Genomic DNA, 15,296 nt, shown 5'->3' on the forward strand with positions numbered 1-15,296 from the left:
TCCCCCTCCGTTTCTCTCCCCTCCCCCATCCCCAGGCTAGCCTGAAGCCCAGCCCAAAGCAGGTGGAACTCTGTAAGGCAGGGAGGGAATGCCATCCAATAGAGATAAAACGAGAGCTACAAATGTGAGTCACATCTGCAACTTAAAATTTTCTAGTAGCCACATTTTAATAAGTCAAAAGAAACAAGCGAGATGAATTTTAACATTTCAATTAACGTGGTATAGCCAAAATATTATCAGCGTAAATTGTAATCAATGTTTAGAAAGTTAATAATGAAATAGTTGACATTCTTTACCATACAAAGCCTTCGAACTTGGTATGGACTATAGAACAGCACCTCTGATGGGAACCAGCCACATTCCAAGTGCTCAGTAGCTATGTGGGCTGGGGGCTACCGTGTTAGGGCAGTCCAACAGTGCCAGAGCTGGAGAGAAAAACTGCTAGGGAGTCATCTCTGACAGGGAAACTGCTGACTCTCTAGGCATTGGCAGAAATCGGCCAAGTCTCCCTGGGAGCAGCTGCCCACGCGTGGGCACAGGCAGGTCAGCAGGCCAGGCTGCCGAGAGGGAGGACCAGCCTCAGAGGAGGCCAACAGAGTGGGACTCCTACCTTTGTAGCGGGGAGCACAGACATCCCCCGCCCGTGTCACAGGTGGACCATGCCCCTTCCTCCCCGCGCTCTGTGCCAGCAGAGGTAGGAGGCAGTGTAGTGCCTTGGTGAGACCTGGCTTCAGACAGACTGGGGCTTGCATACTTAACCTCAAAGCATCAGATTTCCCTTTGTAAAACAGATAATAACCTCCCCTATCCCTAGAATTGTTGCAAGAATGAAATAAGGTGATCACAGCAGCACTTAAAGCAGTCCCAGGCACATCACGTGATCCTGCTGGATTGGCTCACCCAGCTCATGGCTGAGAAAACCGAGGCCCAGAAAAAGGAGGAGTTGTGATGTTGTTCTCCAAGCTCACAATGTTAGTGGCTGGGCAACAGGAAGGTTAATCTGGCACTCATTCATTCATTCATTCATTCACCAAGCCCTTAGAGGTACCTCTCCTGGGCCAGACTGTGCTTTGGGAGCTCAGGACACAGCTGAAGGGAGAGGCAGATGCGGAAATAAACTACTCCATCCTGTGATGAAGTGGGTATAGGAATGCAAGTGTGCTGGGAACACAGAGAAGGGAAGGCCAGCCAGGTAGGGAGGATTGGGGTGCGCAGCGAGACAGGTTTTTCAAAGGAGGATCCTCTGAGTTGGATCTCATAGGGAAAAAGGAGTGACCACAACAGCCACAATGATAAGAGCAACTGGCATTCACTAAATACTTCCTGTGTGCCGAGCATGTGCAAGTACTAATAATCTATGCCTCAGAACAGCCCTGTGCAAGAGGTATGATTATTAACCCCATTTTACAGATGGGAAAACTGAGGCGGAAACACATCACTTAACTTGCCCAAGACACATGGCAATAAGTGGCCAGGACCCAGACCCACATTGGCAATCTAACCATGTCCCTATCCCACATAGAAACAGAATATCTTGCAGAGAGGAAGTAGGGAGGCCAAAGGCGGAAGCAGAACCAGGCACAGGGCTGGGTTCTCTGGCCCAGGGAGTTTCCTCATGGCCCATCTGGGCAAGGCTGAGTGGAAATGTCCTTACAAGCCACCACGGAGTCTCTTTGCTGATGGCTCGTCCTCATCTCCCCATCATCACTTGTTGATTTAGGATCCATTACCTTGGGAAGAAAAGTGTTCTGTGAGGTCATTTGTAGGACCATGTACCCAGCGGGTGCTGATTACATGTTCACTGAATCATTCGATTAATAAAATGAGTCTATGAGTTGAGGTGTCAATTAGTTTTAACTCATTCTCCTCAAGGAAGAAATGAATTCACTCCCTCTGCCCTCACCTCCACCTGTGGGGAGTGAGCCCTGGCTTCACACTCGCCCTGAGCCTCTTGCTGAAGGACCGAGGAGCAGTGGAAGGCAGGGCCGTGGGGCAAGGGTACTGGTGAGCTGAGTCTCCAGGGCGGGAGAGAGGAGCACAGATCAGAGGAAGCTGGTAGAGATTTTCTAGGAAGCCTGGGAACCACTTCCACAGAGCGCCTTGCATAAATTTACATGGCAAAGAATATTCTTTGCATGCTGTGTTCCAGAGGCTGCGATTCCCAGGCGACCAAAATGCTAGAGGTGACTCAGGACGCTGGAGCATGCCTGCCTTGGGATCCGGGAGGGGAACGGGCTGGAAAGCACCACAAGGAGGGGTTAGGCTGGAGTCAGTCCCCTCTTTGCCCCTCAGGGGACCAGCCTTTCTGGTTTGTCCTGGACCAAAGGCTATCACCTCTCAGGATGCAAGAATCTTAGTGCTGAAACCAGAGAAGTCTGGAGCATCACTCCCCAGCCCTGGACAGTACCCACAGCGGCACTCTTGTCGTGTTCCACATTGTGGCATTGTAACCACCATGGATTGAGCACCAGCTGTGAGCTCCATACGTTCAGGAAAATCTTCCTTTAGGAAGGCCAACTGAAGAGACAAAAAGCAGACAAGTCCAGAGGGCTCGGGTTTCTGGTGTGGACAGTCACTATTCTCCCTCACAGCATCTCCACCCTATTTTGAATACCCGTATGTACAGACCAGAGACTCAGAGGAGAAGGGACCCGGCCCTCCCCTATGAAGGCGTTTTCAGGCTGTTTGGTGAAATCGGACTCACCCTGGGGACTATCAGGGAGCAACCGTGGCCAGGAAGCAGGCAGGGGCTGGATGCCCAGAGGAGGGAGGTCAGTGTGGGTGGGCCATCATAGAAGGTGTCCTGGAGGAGGTGAGGCGGTGAGGAGAGCCTGAGGTGGCCCTGCCATTGCCCAGGGCAGGGGACATGTTTGGGAATGGCTGAGCCAGGGAGTGGTGGAGCTGCAGGATGGAGGGAAAGAGGGAGGACGCCGGTGGCCATGAGGTCAGCATGGTCCCAGCTGGGCGACGAGGCCTGCCCCTGGACAGTGGCTTTGGGAGTGGAGGCTGGGATGTTTGATGGGGGTGGGGGCGTGTAGCCTGTGTCAGAGGAAAGGAACAGGAGGAAACAGTTTGAAAAGCTGGCTTCACAGTTTGCTTCCCTGCACTCTCGGGAGCCAGCAGAACTTTGGAAGAGATTCCCCCAGTAACCAGAAACTGATAAACCTGGGACAGGAGGGGGTCGAGGGTCCCTTGAGCTTGAGTGAGGTTGACAGAACAGGCACAACTGGGCTGGGAAGGGTGGTCAGCTGGAAGAAGCCATCAGGCGTTCTGATGCAGACAGAGAAGCCGGCCTAGACGAGGGGGTGCTGCTTCTAGAGGGGTGGTCTTGGAATCCGATCAAGCCCAGCCTCCCCCATGTGTTCGATCTGTACAAGACAGAGACCTCCTGTTCTTCCCCAGCCAGTGGTGGGGCCTCCCCCAGAGAGCTGGAGGCCTGACGTCCTAGGCCTGCAGGGGACGGCTGGGCCTGAGCCTAGACCATCCTCGGGCCACCTCCAGCCCCTCCTTACGCTGGCATCACCAGAAACCTTGCAGCCAGGGCTCAGCCAGTCTCGGCCACAGGCAGGGCATGGGCCCTGAGGTGCTGAAGGAAGAGTAAGGCCAAAGCCAGGTGCAGGCAAGGGAAGAACAAGGGAGAAAACGGATCCATCCCACCCCACACCGCCTGCGGGCCCAGAGACAAAGGACACTCTTGACTGGTTTACTTTGGAACCTGAGGCTGCCTGGCTGCTGGGCAGCAGGGAACTTCATCTGGTTTCAGAAACCACAGAGTTCCAAGGATTCGGGTGCTCTACTGGAGGCCACCGGGGACAAGACCCTTCCTCAGTCCTAGGCCTCCACCGTCACTTCTCTATTACCATGTGAAATAACCAGATCTAGCAGCGGGTCTGATAAGCATTGTAATCGTGAAGTATCCATGAGCATTCATGATATCTGAGATACTTGGGGTGCCTGTCATGGAGCAGGAAAATATCGGCAGGTTCTATTGGTCACAGGCACGGCTAAGGCTATCACTTTGCCACCTGCATTCATAATTGAGGGAAGGGCTCCATTGCACTTAGAAGTTGGTAAAAATGAGGAGCAGTTCCTCCTGCCCCGAATTCTTTCCTATCCATCCAAGAGGCAGTTAGGAAACCCTGAACTCCACAGACAAGCAAAGCTATCTCTGCCCTTAGCAGTCTGGAGAGTGGCTGCCCCCGGACAGGGAGGGTGGGTAGTTGGCGACTGGAGGGGAATCCAAGTGTGAGGGACGGGGGACAATTTTTTTCTTGACCTGGCTGCTGTTACCAGCTGTATTTAGTTTGCGGAAATTCATCCACCTATACGCTTAGAAGACGTGCGCCAATCTGCATGAATCATTGATCTTAATACGCATTTCTAAACACCTTTACTAGAACAGACGTCTATGCAGGTGTGAGCTTGTATGTGCACACACATTCTCTCTCCCTCTCTCTCTCACACATGCACACGCACATGCACACACGCACACACACACACACCAGTATATAGCAGCGAGCCCCTGCAGGTCCATGGGCATACACGTGTCTCCAGAACGCTTGCAGGCATGTGGACACAGATGGATACAGTGAGACAGAGAACACTATTTTTAGAAAATAATTCCAAGCCAAAGAGGAGGCTTCCTGATTTACTTGACTAGTGATTGCTGATGGTGGAGAGGATTGCCCTGCAAAGGGCTATTGTCATCCTGGCTGGCTTTTTTTTCTTTTTCCTTTTTTCAATAAAGACTAATGACTTTATTGTTTTTGGAAAAATAATACAAGACCATCATAAGTAATTCAAGCACTAAAGGAAAGTACAAAAAAAGAAAGTGTAACATGACCCACATTTTTACCAGCGAAGGAAAAAAATCACCGTTCACCTTTGGTGACGAGTGTCACAGACACCTTTCTTGTTCACTCCAAGATGGAAGCTAGACAGGGACATGATTTCATAAGATGGGAACCTACTCCCTCACCTGCTATTTTTAACAAAGATGTTCCTTTAACTTGATTGAAACCGAGCAACAAGGCCCTGAAGGATGGAAAGGTTCTTAAAGTGCTAGGTCCTAGGACCTCTCTCTCCTCTGACTTCCCTTCACACATGCCTTGCTGCACTTCCCTGGGGACCAGAGGTGCCCTTTTGAGGACTGACTGTGTTATGCTTGCTCGCTGTTTACCTGTCACCTGGCCAGGTGCCTACCTCCCAGCAGTCCTGGGCCGGTCCTGGGACCTTTGAGGGCTGTGTGCAAGGGCCAGTATGGGGGATCGCTGGGGTCATTGGTGACATGTTTTACAGGAGTGAGATCAAGGCAAAGCCTGCCTTTGGTTGATGGAAAGGGATTCTGTCCTGGCAGACATCTCCAACAGGTGTCCACCCTGCCCTCTTGAGCTGGTGCCCGGCCATTCCTGGGTTTGATGTGGTAATTAGTGACATTGCCTCTGCCTTCCCGGTGGTGTCCCAGTCAGGAGCTGTGCCTACCACATCCTGTTTTGCTGGGACAGTCAGGAGCGCATTCTTTGGTCTCCATGTCATAGGGAGAGCATGTTCACACCAGGTCCTGGATCGTTTGAGGCCACCGGGGCCCACATTCTCCCGGTTGGGCGTCACGTGCGTGTGCTGGTCGGACACCCTCGTGGATGGTGGTCACTGTTTTCTGGTTCTGTTGTCACTCGGGATCAGCCTTCATTTGTTTGATTTCGGTGGCGGGGAGCCCGCGGAGACGTGTGACGAGCCCGAGATGCTCCATCTGAGTTTCCCATCTTTGGAAGAATTCTCACCCTGGGGATTTGGGGGGATCCCCTCAGCAGGCATTACCACAGTTGTGGACACCAGGGTGCCAGCATCTGGATGACAACTCCAAAGTTGTGACCCTGCTGTTTCCAAAACTCCATGGCATTTGCCTGGATCTCATTTGGCAGACACAGGTGCCCCTTCAGTTACCAGATGTTGGCACCTCCATGCCCCAGGGAAAGTCTGGGCACCCTCCCCCTGCAGGCACATGGTGCTGTGGGGAGACAGACAGAGTATCCCCCGCCCTTTGGCCCCACCGTCCAGGCTGCATCCGCCCAGGAAAAAAGCCCCATGTTTGGGCATCGGTCCAGGAGGGCTCAGATCATCTTCCACAAGGCTCCAGGCTTTCCTATAGAAGAGACAAGCTTGAGAGGAGGGATGGCACTGAGTACCTTCTAATGCCCTTCCCTCACCTTCATATTCATCATTCCTTCTATCATTCCTTTGTTCAGGACCAAAGGCCTGGGATGCCAAGGCCCTGGGATAAAAAGATGACAGGTCCCAGCCCTGCCCCAGGGAGTGTCCCTCCTAGTCCAGAGAGTGTCAGCACCTCTGTGGGAAGTGTCTCAGTCTGCTAGGTTCAGGAAACCACAGGTGCAAGTGTTCCCTTTTGTGTCGGGTGGGGCAGAACAAAGGACTTCAGTGACACAGCCACTCTTGCCTACTTGCCATCAAATGTGTTCACTGGGACGGGAAAGGGACCTCCTGCAGGTCCCCATGCATAGCCCACAGCCTGGGGGACACTGGGTTTGCCCAGGCCAGCGTCGGCCAGGTGTGCCTCTGGAGAAGTTGGGAACTGTGGCCGGGACCGTCTCTGCAAACTTCGTCCTTCCCTCCACCAGCACAGCCCGTGTTCTCTGGCTTCCCCACAGGCCACGCAAGGACCGCCTGTGCCCCAGAAGCAGGATGAGAAGATGGCAGACCTCCTGTTACCTCGGGGCACCAGCGGCTTCCGCAGGTTCACCCGGGAGTCCCTGGCGGCCATCGAGAAGCGCATGGCGGAGAAGCAAGCCCGAGGCTCGGCCGCCTCACAGGAGAGCCGGGAAGGGCTGCCCGAGGAGGAAGCTCCCCAGCCCCAGCTGGACCTGCAGGCCTCCAAAAAGCTGCCAGATCTCTATGGCAACCCTCCCCGAGAGCTGATCGGGGAGCCCCTGGAGGACCTGGACCCCTTCTATAGCACCCAAAAGGTGACTGCTGCCCACCTCTCTGCCCACGCCTTCCTGCAGCTCCCCTGTCAGCGCAGCCGATAGGGAGAGGGCCTCGCGTCCATATGGGGCTGCGTTCGGGGTGGGCTCCCTGGGCTTTGGGGGAGTGAGTCATTGGGGATCTATAGTCCAATCACTTTCGTTTTATGCCAGAATTATGCAGCCTGTTACGGTTTGGTGTTAGAAGAGAAGGAGCGGGCAGCCACAGTCGAAGTCTTGTCTCCTTGTGGAGTGCCTACTGTGGGGGTCGTCTGTGGTTAGACTTTCCCCTTGGGCAGACTCCTGCCGTCCTGCGGGCTCTGTGCTTTGGAGTTGGGCCCTAAGTCCTGTCCTAAGTTGAGTTTGGGCCCCAGAGCACAGCATGTGTCCCCGCTCCTACTAGGGACAGCACGTAGCCCGCACACTCAGGCCTGGAGTATTCACTCTGCATTGGCTGTGCCTCGGTAGCTCAGGCTGGGGGCCTTGCAGCAGCTCCTGGGCCTTGCCAGCTGGCAACAGGACTGTAAAGGCCAGTGGAAAATCTGAGAGGGGTCGGGAGGGGGCTTGTTCTGCCATTGTCCTCCTCAGTGTACGGAGAGGAAGTAGCTTTTGTCCACTAGGCAGGGTGACTCAGGCTCTCTCCCAGCAGGGATTTCCACCCAGGAGGTAGATTTCCCCATCTGGGTGCCCCGCCCTGGCCTCACCTGTCAGAGACCACAGGCACACAAGCCTCCCGCAGAAGCCTGGTCCCCAGCTGGTTGCCCACACTTCCGGGCCTCACTGCTGCAGGAAGGCAGGTTTGCATCTGGTGGAGGCCTTTCCCCAGAGGGCCAGAGACTGAGGAAGAAGGTGGCTGCTCACATTACTGCAGTCAGTACCGGGGCTGGGGAAGTACTGGAGGGCTGACGGGGTCGGTGCTCACAGGGCAAGTGTGAGCATGCGACAGTGTGAATCCTGTGTGTCTGTGTCTCTAGGCGCCTGAGTGTGTGTGGCCGTGCTGGGAGATTGCATTTAAGAGACAAATAGCCTGGGGAGAGGTGTGGCATACACTTGTCTCCAGGTGTAATGGGAGTGGGTGACGGTGTGTGTGGGTAAAAGGAGAGCCCAGTCTGTATGCACAGGTGTGAGAAGAGACCTTGAACCTGGCTGTGCTTCCCCCTGGTTCAAGAGACGTAGGTGGGGTTGGGATCAGAGTCAGGCTGGAATCTGGGATTAGTCAGGGTAGGTGGGTCTAGGTCATGGTTGGTCACAGCTGGAAGTAAGAATTAGGGTCGGGGTTAAGGCCAAAGCTGGTGGCCAGTCCAGCTTTCAGTGGCAACACAGAGTGGCAGCTACGTTCGAGTTGGCTGGGGCAGGCAGAAGGCATGGCAGGAGGACCCAGCTGAGGATGCCGTCAGGCTGGGCTGGGTCAGGGCGCTGGAAGCGGTCAGGGACACTGTTTTCTATGCCTGTGATCGGGAATACTTGAACCATGGCCCAGGTATGACTCTGGCCTCTAACCTTCTGTCTCTCCTTGCTGACCCCTGGCCACACTGCCCCAAGTCCCAAGGGGTGACACGGGCACTACAGCAGAACTTTTGGTCCCGATATACCCGGTCAGCTTATCTCCCCAGCTCAGATTAAATAGAACTTTGTCTCACCAGCTCAACCTTTGGAGAAGCACAACCCCAGAGCCGTGCCACCTCAGCTGTGCCAGCCTTAGCCCGGGTAGCTGGGATTGCACTGCTGTCCTCATGCATCTGCACGGGGCTCGGCCTCCTGCACCTGCTGTCCACTCCCATGCCCCATTGTGCTGTGTGGACAGCATCTTCTGGAAGCTTGGGGAAAGGGTCCACCTTGGGCTGCTCAAGATCCACCTGGGGGAGACACTAGGTCATCTCCTCTGGGGTGAGGTAGGGCTGGCCCCTGCCCTGGACCCTGAGACAGGGCCTCAGGGAAAGCTTCTCTCTCCTGGGCTGGGGTTTATGTTTTCCCATCCCTACTTCTCACCGTTAGTCGTTAGTCGTCTCCACTGACCCAGCTCCCTCATTAGCTCATCATTCCCAGTGGACAGGGAGGGGTCAGAAGGGAGAAGGGGAAGGAGCAGGCAATCAGCCAGGTCCTGGCCTCTGCTGTGAAAACAGTTCGGCTAGGATTATGAGAGGCCCCTTCTTGTTAGGTCTGTCATTTTGAAACTGAACTAAGTCCCACCCAACCTGACATTCCCCTAAACTTGACCTTATCCCAGTATAGCCATAGGCAACACCGTGAGGGGCCACTAACCTGCTCTCTCCTTCCCCTCCCCGTCTCTCTTTCCCTCTCTTCCTCCCACCCCACCCCTTAGCCAGAGTTCTAGGACTCAGAGCCAACAACTGCCCCCCAAAATCCTCTCTCCACAGGGGCCTCTCTCCACTGCCCCAACCTAAAGCAGCTCTCTGTTCACAGACCTTCATCGTGCTGAATAAAGGCAAGACCATCTTCCGGTTCAGTGCCACCAATGCCTTGTATGTCCTCAGTCCCTTCCACCCTGTCCGGAGAGCGGCTGTGAAGATTCTGGTTCATTCATATCCTTTGCAGTGAGTCCCTGCTGTGTGTCTCCTCTGGACCTCACGCGGGGGTGGGCAGGGTGTTTGAGGCTGAGAGCGGTGCTGGTCCCTGAGGACTCAGGCAGCATGGTCATCACCTAGTGGCTGGTTTGGAAATGTAGGGCTCTTGGACCCTACCCCAGACCTGAAAAATAAGCATCTACATTTCAACAACACCCCAGGGGATTCTTGGGCACATGAAAGTTTGGGAAACCCTGCTTCTTCAGTGGGGAAACGTCCTAGAAGCCAAGCTACCGAGGATCCCAGAAGACAAGAGGCTTGCCAATGTCCCCTGGCTCTGCTTTAGCTCCGAAGTCCCCTCCCCTACTGCCTGCCCATCCCCATGCAGGGACCTCAGGCAGGTCACGGGGGCTCAGCCAAGGAGAAACCACTTCCCAGTAAAGAGGCCTCTGGTTTATTCACACGTGGGCATCCTTCGAAGAAGGCAACACTTGCTTTTTGATTAGGTGTTGACAAAATGTTTGCAGTTTCAGAGTTATCTCAAAGAACTCTGGTTAGCGTTAAATTATATAAACAGCAGCCTAAAAAAGCTGTGGGCTGCAGAGGAACGCTCTGGGAGTGCTGCAGTGTATCAGGGGACAGGACTGGCCTTTGGGCCCTAAGGGGGCCTCATCCAGGCCACGTGGGACGTGGGATGTGGGACCGGGCGCCAGCACCCAATCATGGCTGTTCTGCGGACTTCAGAAAAGGGGCCCCACTGATGGGGAGGCAGGCAGGCGGGGGTCCGGATGCAGCCGGAGACATCTGCGTCTCACTGTGCCGGCCTGGGCAGCCTTCCTTTGGCTGGCAGCTGGCTTGGGCTGTTAATCGAATCAGTGCTGCTGGGCTCTGCGGAGTGATTAGCAGTGGGCGTGGCCGGCTGGCCCGGTAGATCTCCCCAAGGTCCCCCCTCCGTTCCCACTCTGGATGGACCTTTTTCGGAGGCCAAGGCAGAGACCCATTAACCTCTGAGCAGGGCAGGAGGCTTCAGGAAAACAGCTGCCCCGTGAGGAGCTAAGTCACTGAGACAGATGCTGACAGCTCAGGGGCTTTTCCTGTCCGGGCAGGGATGAGGGAAGCCCCTTCCTGGCTCCACTTCACCTGTGCCCCAGTGCCTGACCCTCACCCCAGGGGTTAATCGGAGGAGCTCAGTGCCAAATGTGCTCTCTGCATGCAGACAAGCTCTCCCCTCCTCCAGCTCGCTCCTGCCTTTCTACCAGGGTGTGCTAGATGTGTGTGTGTCCAGGGAAAGTCCCACATGCAGCCACGGCTGTGGCAGCCGCAGGGTGGTCTCTAGGGTGGGCAGACACTGAGGGGAGGGGCTCCGTTCAGGGGGCAGCCTGCCGTTCATAGTTATGTCTTACTTCGTGAGGCAAGAGTAGTTCTGGATTAAATTTTGAGCCACTCTGCAACTGTTTCTAAACTCCCTGTAGATGCCAGGCGCTTTGCCGGGCACCCTGGGTTTATGGAGTTGAACAAGACCCTGTCCTTGCCCCCCTGGGAATTTTACAGTCCTCATAAGACCGATAAGACAGCTACAGGAATAGTTGTCATTCCTGCCAGCATGTAGGCACAGCCTGGTGAGGACAGCACCAAGGGAGGAAGAAAAGGCCTGCCTCCTTGCTAGCTCACAGCTGGTCTCCGCCTCACTCCAAGGGCGTGGCCTCCCTGAAAGCATGCTCAGGCTCCCACCTGGGGCTTCTCCTCCAGGTATCTAACCAACCCAGCACTGTTTGGCAGCCAGGGCAGCCCCCAGGGATGCAGCGGCAGCTCCAGGATTCCTGCAGGGCTCTGGGCTGGGCCGGGGTCGGGGTGGTCAGATGAGGCCCGGGAGGCGGCAGGGGTCCTGGCATCCCCACCCTGGCCAGAGAGTCCATTGAGCAGTGGCTGAGGCTGTGCGGTGCTGCGGGTGGCCCCCTCCTAACCCCCTACCCCCGGCCACAACCGACCTTGAGGCCTCAGAGCCGGCCTGTGTCCCCCAGGGCAGCTGCCCCAGGGAGGTGGCTTGCCATGGTTGAGGCTTTGCAATGGGGTCCCCGGGGCTGTCTCGATACTCAGCTGCCTGGGATTGGGAACACTCCGCTGGCCCTCAACAGCGCCCCTTAGTGGGCTCAGGGGGCAGTGGGGAGAGGACGGGTCTAGATCTGCAGGGTTTGGGAGCAGCCCCTCTGTGCCCTTGAGCCTTGCCGTGCAAAGTGTGGCGCACAGACCAGCAGCAGCATCAGGAGGGTCCTGTAAGAATTGCCGAATCTTGGGCTCCGCCCCAGAACCTGCATTTTCGCAAGGGCGCTGAGATCCAAGCGCACACACCCCCCGGGCAGTTGTTTCCANGTGTGGCGCACAGACCAGCAGCAGCATCAGGAGGGTCCTGTAAGAATTGCCGAATCTTGGGCCCCGCCCCAGAACCTGCATTTTCGCAAGGGCGCTGAGATCCAAGCGCACACACCCCCCGGGCAGTTGTTTCCAGGTGTCGGTCTGTGAGGGTCACCTCAGGCTCACCTGGGTAACTTATTTAAAATGCAGATTCCTGGCCCTTTCCAGACCAGAAGCTCCAGTGTGAAGCCTAGGAATCCACAAGCTCTCCATGTATTTCTTTTTTTCTTAATTGAAATAAAATCCACATACCATACAACTTATTTTGAGACGTACAATGGAGTGGATTTTAGCATATTCCTACGGTGCTACCCTCACCACTATCTAATTCTGGAACATGTCATCACCCCGAAAAGGAGCCCCGTGCCCCTTAGCAGTCACTATGAATTTGGAATGCATACGGATTTCGTGTTTTGAATAATGAACTTTCACTCTGCTTACATTCTTTTGTATTATGGTGAAAAAAAGCCCACAGAACATAAAATGTACTATCGTGACCATCTGTAAGTGCACAGTTGAGTGGTGTTTACTATGTGCATGTTGTCAAGCAGCACAGCTCTAGCACTTTTGCAAAACTGAAACTCTGTCCCCGTGGTTGGCTTACGTTTTCATATCCATTCAGCCACCTACTGAGCCACGCATGTGCGCCCTTCTGTGCTCGGCCCTTTGGAAAGGGCCAGGGGGCAAAGACAAACTGAAGAAGGGGCAGGAGGGCAGCCCCTGCTCTCGAGGAAGGAAACCCACTCATTGGTATTGCTGTAGGCCTTCGCAGCGACTTGCTAGCGAGTGCGCCGTAATTCAGCTCAGCTCTGCTCTGTGCGCCACGCTTGTCCTGCATCCCTGGGAAGTGGCCTAAAAAGTAAATATGGGTATGTAGAATTATTTTTTCCAATGTATTTTTGTTATAATCCTGCGGAATGTGTTCTGCCAGGATTAAATAAAAGAAACCAACTGAATTCCCAATTCTACTGCAGTCACATTCAGAGAGGCTTCACGTTCACACCGAGAAGCTTTCTGCCTTCCTGGGTGCACAGGATCTGTTCACAAAATCCTCCCACGTTTCTCTAGCAGATTCAAATGGGCAATCAAACCACATGTTTGTGTGTGTGTGTGTGTGTGTGTGTGTGCATGTTCATCGAATGGCACAAATATATGAAAATGTCCCCCACGGCATCCCTTCTGTTTGCAAGGGGTTTTTTTTTTACTCCTTGGGATCCTAAGACAGGCAGGCCAAGTTTCAGGCATTCCCCACCACTCATGCAGGCAGTCCTTGCTGGCATTTTAATCATGAGGCTGGGAGTGGGTGTTTGGGGACAATGGCACGATAGGATTGAAGATGTGCAGCTGAGCTCAGACCTAGAGAGCTGGCCTTTGCCTCTGCCCGCACATGGGGCCAGCTCAGTCATCGGCCTGAAACTGCCAGGCAGTGCAAACAGGTGTGCCCCGGGCCAGAGGGCACTTGACTCATCTCTCTGGTATTGGCTGCCTGCTGGGCGCCATGGGGGACTTGGGGATGCTTGGAGCAGAGTCACATGGACTAGAGGCACCTCCAAGCAGGAAGAGACCACACACATACAGGAGTGATGGAGAATATTGGAAGGGCCTTCCTCAGGGTCTGGAGAGCCATGCAGGGTTTCCGGCAGTCAAGTGGCCCAGGGTCTAGAGTTTGCTGTACCTCACCCTAACCCATTGCCATGTCTCGAAAACCCAGAACCCAGGCAAGCAGCTCCTGTCATTCCCCACCGTGGACCCAGGCCCTGGCTGGCAGCACTAGAAGGGCTGTCTTCTCTGGCTCTTCCCTAAGGCTTGATGCCAGAGTTCAGCTCACCTGCACTCCAGCCGAGTCTTTTGGTCCGAGGCAGCCTGTCCACGCTGCTGTTCTCTGCCCAGGGGCCTTTCATTCATTCTAGTGAGAACAGTGAGAGGGTTCTCCCCAGTCAGCCCACCTTGCTTCCCTGTGACCAGCTGCACTGATGGATTGCCAAAAGAACCCTGCCCAGCCTTGGGTGCCTGTCTAAATGCCTCCTCCAGGAAGCCTTCCTGCCCAGTCAGAGGCAGGTCTGGTTTCTCGTAATGTCCCGTCTTGGAGCAGTTCAGATGCCTCCCTGTCTCCCACCCATGGCCAGGCACGCATGCTTCTTAGGTTTGTTCTTAAAAATGACAATTTCATTCCCCCCTGGGTGGCAGTCCGCGCACACTTTACAAAGCACACTTCACTCATTGGTTCTCTGCCCTGTGAGTGGCAGAGGCCAAGTATGGGCTAACATTCCCCCTGAAGCAGTGTGACTTGCCCCAGCCCTTCAGTCTGGAGGCAGCGGGACGGCCCCTTGGTGTCATCATGCAGAGACCGTGCAGGGACAGGGCTCAGAGTGGGGGGCCTGCGCTGGGCCAGCTGGGGCTCAGAGCTGGTCTGTGCCATTGACCAGCTTTGTACCGACAGCCTGTGGCCGCTGCAACAAATTGCCACAAACGTAGTGGTTTAAAACAACAAAAATGTGTCATTACACAGTTCTGGAGGTCAGAAGTCCAAGAAAGTCTCACTGAGCTAAAACAGGTATCGGCGGGGCTGCGCTCCTCTCTGGAAGCACTCTGTGCCTGGTCTTCCCCAGTTTCTAGAGGCTGTGTGGACTCCTTGGCACCCCCATGTGCAAAGTCAGCCACCGCTGGTGGAATTTTCCCCGCAGGCATCGCCCTGATGCCAGCCCTCCGGCCTCCCTCTTTCACTTAGTAGAACCCTGTGCTGACATTGGGCCCACCTGGACAATCCAAGGTGATCTCCCACCTCAAGATCCTTAACTTAATCACATCCACAAATCCCTTTTGCCATATAAGTTAACATTTGTGCTTGTCAGGGATTAGGATGTGGTTGTCTGGGGGTGGGGAGGGAGGGCTGTTATTCTACCTGCGATAGTAACCTCCAGCCTGACCTTGCGCCTCAGTGTCCTCATGTACAAAATGGAGACAAGGTCCCCCCCGCCCCCGCCAGGGTTGTTGGGAGAATGAAATTAGTTAATGGTTACAGAGAGCAGAGCCTGGCACCTAGGAAGGGCTCAATAAATATTTGCTCTTAGGGTCATTACTTTCATATTTCAGGAATCACCTGGGATCCCTGGTAGTGGATCTGGGGGGGGGGGTTGAATAAAGCTGGTTGAGGGGCAAGTTAACTGTCTGCCCGGTAAGGACAGCCTTGGCGCAGAGCCTGGGTGTGGGGAACGTGTGCGTGTGTAACGGAGAAGGGAGAAGGCTCGGCCATGGGGACCTGCCCACAGGCAGAGGGATGGGCAGCTCTCCAGCGGGGGGACACCCCCTCCCTGCTGCACCCTGTGCCTGGAGAGGTGGGGCAGCTCTCAAGCTGAGGGACGCCACCCCCGCACCACCCCCC

General features: G+C 55.0%; 1 protein-coding gene across 3 annotated transcripts in view; it reads left to right on the plus strand.

The window, feature by feature from the left end:
* Positions 1 to 15,296, plus strand: part of SCN5A (sodium voltage-gated channel alpha subunit 5) — a 93,320-nt gene that overhangs the window by 9,027 nt on the left and 68,997 nt on the right. For all 3 annotated transcript variants that reach the window (XM_034662225.1, XM_034662226.1, XM_034662224.1), the window contains exons 2-3: positions 6,666 to 6,980; positions 9,402 to 9,520. In XM_034662225.1, the coding sequence (XP_034518116.1) occupies positions 6,708 to 6,980; positions 9,402 to 9,520 (392 nt within the window). In that variant the 5' untranslated portion in view covers positions 6,666 to 6,707. The remainder of the gene's footprint in view (positions 1 to 6,665; positions 6,981 to 9,401; positions 9,521 to 15,296) is intronic.

This window comes from Ailuropoda melanoleuca, chromosome 6, assembly GCF_002007445.2.
Source record: "Ailuropoda melanoleuca isolate Jingjing chromosome 6, ASM200744v2, whole genome shotgun sequence".
Taxonomy (NCBI): Eukaryota; Metazoa; Chordata; class Mammalia; order Carnivora; family Ursidae; genus Ailuropoda; species Ailuropoda melanoleuca.